Source organism: Carcharhinus amblyrhynchos, chromosome 23, assembly GCF_965287045.1.
Source record: "Carcharhinus amblyrhynchos chromosome 23, sCarAmb.v2.hapA, whole genome shotgun sequence".
Lineage (NCBI taxonomy): Eukaryota > Metazoa > Chordata > Chondrichthyes > Carcharhiniformes > Carcharhinidae > Carcharhinus > Carcharhinus amblyrhynchos.
The window spans coordinates 2,226,842-2,233,462 of NC_137346.1; the positions used below are offsets into that span (position 1 = coordinate 2,226,842).

Sequence of the window (6,621 nt, forward strand, 5' to 3'; positions counted from 1 at the left end):
ACGGTGGGGGGTGGGCTGTGGGGGGGGGTGACAGGGGGGGTGGGCTGTGGGGGGGGTGACAGTGGGCTGTGTGGGGGTGAAGGGGGAGTGGGCTGTGTGGGGGGGGGACGGTGGGGGGTGGGCTGTGGGGGGGGGTGACAGGGGGGGTGGGCTGTGGGGGGGGTGACAGTGGGCTGTGTGGGGGTGAAGGGGGAGTGGGCTGTGTGGGGGGGGGACGGTGGGGGGTGGGCTGTGTGGGGGTGAAAGGGGGGGTGGGCTGTGTGGGGGTGAAGGGGGGGGGACGGTGGGGGGACGGTGGGGGGGCAGTGGGGGGGTGAAGGGGGGGTGGGCTGTGGGGGAGGGGGTGACAGTGGGCTGCGTGCGCTGGATGCAGGAAAGGGCTGTGAGCGCCTCAGCCTCTGTTTCTGCAGAGATTCAGAACTCCAGGGGGTTCAATAATCCGAGCCCCCTCAGTCCATGTTCCGAACGCAATCCCGGACTTTCCCAGTTGTCTTTTCCAGGGAAGACGATCAGGATTTTTGATGCCTTTGATTCTCGGAATCCAGTCACGGCTGTCACCTCAATGCCAGCCCCTCAGTGCAGTGTCATCACTGGAACAGCGGACTCTGTTATCCACTTCATCGACCCGAGGAAACCAGGGCTTCAGGTAACACAGCACACAACCCCGAAAATATCAACACCTCCCTCCTGCCTGCACTCAGGCTCAGTGCTGAGGGAGTGCCGCACTGTTAGAGGGTCAGTGCTGAGGGAGCGCCGCACTGTCAGAGGGTCAGTGCTGAGGGAGCGCCGCACTGTCAGAGGGTCAGTACTGAGGGAGCGCCGCACTGTCAGAGGGTCAGTGCTGAGGGAGTGCCGCACTGTCAGAGGGTCAGTGCTGAGGGAGTGCCGCACTGTCAGAGGGTCAGTACTGAGGGAGCGCCGCACTGTCAGAGGGTCAGTGCTGAGGGAGCGCCGCACTGTCAGAGGGTCAGTGCTGAGGGAGTGCCGCACTGTCAGAGGGTCAGTGCTGAGGGAGCGCCGCTCTGTCAGAGGGTCAGTGCTGAGGGAGCGCCGCACTGTCAGAGGGTCAGTGCTGAGGGAGCGCCGCACTGTCAGAGGGTCAGTGCTGAGGGAGCGCCGCACTGTCAGAGGGTCAGTGCTGAGGGAGCGCCGCACTGTCAGAGGGTCAGTGCTGAGGGAGCGCCGCACTGTCAGAGGGTCAGTGCTGAGGGAGCGCCGCACTGTCAGAGGGTCAGTGCTGAGGGAGCGCCGCACTGTCAGAGGGTCAGTGCTGAGGGAGCGCCGCACTGTCAGAGGGTCAGTGCTGAGGGAGCGCCGCACTGTCAGAGGGTCAGTGCTGAGGGAGCGCCGCACTGTCAGAGGGTCAGTGCTGAGGGAGCGCCGCACTGTCAGAGGGTCAGTGCTGAGGGAGTGCCGCACTGTCAGAGGGTCAGTGCTGAGGGAGTGCCGCACTGTCAGAGGGTCAGTGCCGAGGGAGCGCCGCACTGTCAGAGGGTCAGTGCTGGCGGAGCTGCTGGGTTAATGAAGCAGTGTGTTGTGATGTTGTGGAATTTGGGGTGTTATAACGGGCAGTGATGTGTCTCTCTGTCTCGGTGTTTGCAGCTGAGGCAGGTTTGACGAGGTGAGTATTTAATTTGGAGTTTCCCGGACATCACCATTTTTGGGGTTTGTTTTGCAGCATGAATTCAGGCTGAACATGAGTGTGACAGCGGGACTGATCCGCTGCCTGGCTGTGAGTCCCAGTGGTCGCACTGTCGCCGTGGGATTCTCCTCTGGATACATTTACCTGCTGGACACTCGGACTGGTTTGATCATGAGAGTGTGGCAAGCCCATGACAGTGACATCCTTCAACTCAAGGTAGGCAGAGATCCTCCTCACTGACCCCTGGGGGAGGGCGGGGGTTTGTGGTTGTTGTGGGGTGGGGAGAGGAAGTCACAGACATGGGGGAGACATGGTCGCGAGGCAGGGGGTGTATGTCTGGGGGGGTGGGGAGGCAGTTGCTGTATACGGGGTTCTGACACAGGTGGGACGCGGATTCTCAATACCCGTCTCCTGGTCACTAAGTCCAGGCTCAGGCTGGTTTGTTTGGCACAGCCTCTGCCGGCTGTCGTCCTCCCTGAGGGTGTGGCTCACACAACCACTCAGTCTGACTGAGTCTCTGAGTGCGTGGCTCTGTCCCTGTGACCCGTGAAGGTCAGTTATTCCAGAATATCTCTCAGCCTCATCCAGATCACTGAGTTTGAATGGAGGACCTGCTTATTGCTGAGGCTCTGGGGGTTTGGGGGCAGCTGCCGGGGGTTTGAGTGGGTGCATTGGGCTCAGGCTGTCTGCTCCCTGCACTGGCATTCTACCCGGGATCGTGCTGTGCTCCTGCCTGGGCACAGGGGCTGCCCAGGGATAGAGCAGGGAAATGCAACTGTGAATTGCAGCACTGAGAGATAGCATGGATTCAATGAACTGAATGGCCTCCTGTATTGTGAATGACAATCCCAAAGATGTGCGGGTTAGGTTGATTGGCCGTGCTAAGAAATTGCCCCTTAGTGTCCAGGGATGTGTAGGTTCGAGGGATTAGCGGGTATAACGTGTAGGGATATGGGGATAGGGCCTGGGTGGGATTGTGTTCGGTGCAGACTCGATGGGCCGAAGGGCCTCTTTCTGCACTGTAGGGTTCTATGATTCTATGACGATGGAATGGTATATGGGCACAGAGCAGATGACAGGTTTCCTCCTCTGAAGGACATTAACGAATCAGTTGGGTTATTAATGGAGTTGCGGACATTCCATTCGGATCAAACAACTCACTGATTCCGTTTCCCAGTTTGTGCTGAGTGGGATTGGGAATTTCTCACGTTTGACCCCTGGTGCAGCTCCACTCTGACCGGTCCCAGTTTGCAGTGTTCCAGGCTGGTGAGGGTTAAGAGTTGTGTTTGTGTTCTGTGGGCCAGTGCGTGGGTGAGGAGTGTTTTTATTTGGGCTAAAGTTTCACAGAAGGGTAAACACAGCGGTGGGAGTCAGGATGTGACTGCCCCCGGGGGGGGGTCAGTGGCCTCGCTCAGTGTTCCATCCCATCTCTGCTCTTCGCCAGGGAGTTTAACCCAAACCCCAGGCCTGGTGGAACCCCTCCATCCCCGCAGCATCTGCCAAGGCCAAATAAATGTACATGGTTAAAACTAACAGATAATCAAAACCATCAGCCTGGGATCCCCCCCCCCTCTAAACCTCTTCATCTCCTCTATCTTCCAAACCTTCACACACCCAGCTTCTAATCTGCTCCTGTGACTCAGTGAGGGTTGGGAATGTTCTTGTTATACCCCTTGGGGGATTATGCCACTTTACAGATGCTATATAAATGCAGGTAGTTGTTGCTGCCACTCATTCCTTTCTCCTTTTCCTTTGGACAGACTGCGGACGGGAATATCGTGGTCAGTTCCTCCACCGATCACTGTCTTACCATCTGGAAGGAATCTGAACAGAAAGCTATCCACCATTACCGTTCGATCTCTGACCCCGTGCACATTTTCAGTCTGCACAATAATGAGATTGTGGCGGGCACAGTGGCCAATCGCATTGGCATCTACTCATTGGTGGACACCTCGGTCCCTGTTTCCATGAACAAACTCAGCTCTGAAAATTTCCGTGGGACTCTGACGAGCCTGGGGATCCTCCCGGCCAAGAGGCTGCTCCTTCTAGGCTCTGACAATGGAGTGATCAGGCTTCTCGCTTAGCCCTGCGCCTGCTTTTGAAGCCCAGAGGATTATTTAACCTTCACTCACCAAACAAGCAATCAGCGAGCTTTCCCTCGGTCAAACACACTTGGGTTCAGTGATGAGCACAGAGTTATTTGAGTGATGGTGTTCCTGGCTGAGCAGCCAGCCCTTCCCTAGCCCCAGAACTGAGACAAGTTTTGGTGTTTTCGGACTAGCTTTCTTTTTTATAGAAACCATATCATGAATCTGCCAATCAGATTTCTCTGTCCAGATCTGCTGGAAGGGGAGAGAGAGGAATATTTTTCCAGGATTTTAAATCATCCGAGAAACTCTGGGATTTTTTTTTAGAAGTTTCTATCCTCTTTGCTCCTTTTGTTTCTGCATTTTGAACCTTCAGTCAGACAGTGCTCAGCCAAGGCATGCCAGTCATTGGAAGTTTCTGAAGATTTGGTGCTAGTGATTTTTCTTCCAGGAATATTTCTTCACTCACTATCTGAACACTCAGCGGAAGGGAGCAACCTCCTGTCCCAGTGCCTTGGTTAAACCCCCTGACTGTCACAGCAGCTCGGAGTGTGGGGAGGGGGAGCTGGGTTGATGAATGTGGGGCTGATGGTGAGAGGGCAGTGCCTACCCTCCCTCCCTCCACCCCCCCCACCCCCCCAACCTGTTTGGGGCCATTTTGCACTGGTTGCTGTTTGCTCTGTTACTGGGCAGGTGAAAGGGTCTCAGGGTGACTGTGTCCCTGAGCGTTTCACTGCCCCAGCCACCCGAGTCCAGCAGTCCCACAGTGTACCTGGAGAGTGGGGACAAGAATCTGCCTTTCTGTCTCTCCCTGTGCTCTGTGAGGCGGGTGTGTGGGCAGCGGCAGGGTGTGTAAGAGAGGGGTGGGTGTCACCATGACCCAGACCCACGGTAACACGTCAGCACTAATGCACGTTAACCAGCCAGTCGCGAGAGATGTTGAGCAGACCCTTAACTAACAGTCATTCTCAGGAAGATGTTCAGGTTAAAATTTGAGGTGTTAATAATGGAGCAGCTGACACCTGACACAAGAGGAAGAGGAGGCAGGGGTAACCGAGGGCAGTGCTAGCAGTATTTCCCTGTCCTACAGTAGTTAGGGACAGGCAGGTCTCTCAGTAACCGTGTTAACGTGGTGAATATCTTTTTATTTCCGTTCAGATCACAAATGTTGTTTTAAGAGAGAGATTCTGGTTTTTATTGTATAATTTTGACTCAATTGAAAAATCTTGACTGTTAAAATCTCGAACTGCAAAGGGACACAGTGCCCCTGGCAAACCATCAAACACCCATCACACACTGGCTCTGAGCTTGGTCCACACTCAGGGTGCAGGGGGGCCGAGGGGCTTGTCGCCTGCAGCCCCCTCACTGTGAATTGAGGGGCTGAGCTCTTACACAAAGGTGTAAAATGGTGTTTTCCCCTCTGCTCTCCCCGCCCTGCCCCTCCGCTCTGTCCGCTCTCCCCGCCCTGTCAGTATTTCAGTGGGATGACCAGGTGGGGGGCGCAGAGTTGGTTAAGATTTGCGATGAATTGGAACTGGATTTTCTTGAAGCCTCATCAGGAAATTCCCACTTCACCCATTAACAGTGGAGGTTAAAATAGCTCCCCACCAGAGCACGGTGACCCCTGCTCCCTCACCACACCACCCAGAGCACAGTGACCCCCCACCCTGCGTCACCCCAGCACCAGAGTGGGCGTGTCCCCCCCCCCACCCCCCTCGAGTCCTGTGGCTGGACACTGACAGGGTGAGGGGGCAGATTTGGGGGTATCTGTGGGCTGGAGAAGAATGGATGGGGTTGAAGGTGAGGCTGACGGATGTCAGGATGATGGGGTTCAGGGAGCAGCCTCTGACGGGGGTTGGGGGGTGGTATAGCTAATGATCTTTGTGCGTTCTCATGCCTGTTCCATGAGTTGAAGGCAGGCCCAGTTGTAAGCAGACAGGAACCTCACAGAGACAGAGCCTGGATTGGTGTGTAGCTGTGAATATTTATAAATAAACCATCGTGAAAGCAGTGCGTGTGTGTACGCTGTTGGTCATGACTGCTCGGTGGGGTTAGATGTGGAGAGTGGGGTTTGATGACGGGTGGGCAGGCGAGGAGGGGATGGAGTTTACAAGCAGGCTTGACTGGTGGGGCTCTGGCTGTAAAGAGGCACAAACCTCAATCTAATCAGCATTACTGTTACAGCAAGAATAGATAGACCCTGTCAGGGGGGTCAGTGCCGAGGGAGCGCCGCGCTGTCAGGGGGGTCAGTGCCGAGGGAGCGCCACGCTGTCAGGGGGGTCAGTGCCGAGGGAGCGCCACGCTGCCAGGGGGGTCAGTGCCGAGGGAGCGCCGCGCTGTCAGGGGGGTCAGTGCCGAGGGAGCGCCGTGCTGTCGGGGGGTCAGTGCCGAGGGAGCGCCGTGCTGTCGGGGGGTCAGTGCCGAGGGAGCGCCGTGCTGTCGGGGGGTCAGTGCCGAGGGAGCGCCGCACTGTCGGGGGGTCAGTGCCGAGGGAGCGCCGCACTGTCAGAGGGTCAGTGCCGAGGGAGCGCCGCACTGTCAGAGGGTCAGTGCCGAGGGAGCGCCGCACTGTCGGGGGGGGTGAGTGCCGAGGGAGCGCCGCACTACTCACTGTTCATGTCCAAATATAGTACGATCTGGTCAGCCCAAGCTTGGATGTTGAAAAGTAACATTTGTGCCACACAAATGCCAACCAATGACCATCTCCATCCAACAAGTGAGGGTCTAACCATCACCTCTTCACATTCAATTGCACTGCCTTTGCTGAATCCCCCACTATCAACATCTTTGGGGGTTACCATTGAGCAGAAACTGAACTGGACTCGCCGTAGAAATACTGTGGCTGTAAGAGCAGGTCAGAGGCTGGGAATCCTGCAGTGAGTAACTCACCTC

At 56.5% G+C, this 6,621-nt stretch overlaps 1 protein-coding gene across 3 annotated transcripts in view; it reads left to right on the top strand.

Annotated features, from left to right (window-relative positions):
* Window positions 1-4,360, top strand: part of wdr81 (WD repeat domain 81) — a 39,400-nt gene extending 35,040 nt beyond the window's left edge. For 2 of the 3 annotated variants that reach the window (XM_080210416.1, XM_080210415.1), the window contains exons 9-11: window positions 501-646; window positions 1,679-1,858; window positions 3,403-4,360. In XM_080210416.1, coding sequence (XP_080066542.1) covers window positions 501-646; window positions 1,679-1,858; window positions 3,403-3,726 — 650 coding nt within the window. In that variant the 3' untranslated portion in view covers window positions 3,727-4,360. Of the gene's footprint in view, window positions 1-487; window positions 647-1,678; window positions 1,859-3,402 lie in introns of those variants that run through there. The other variant, XM_080210417.1, reaches the window with a different exon arrangement.
* Window positions 4,361-6,621: the final 2,261 nt, after the last annotated feature.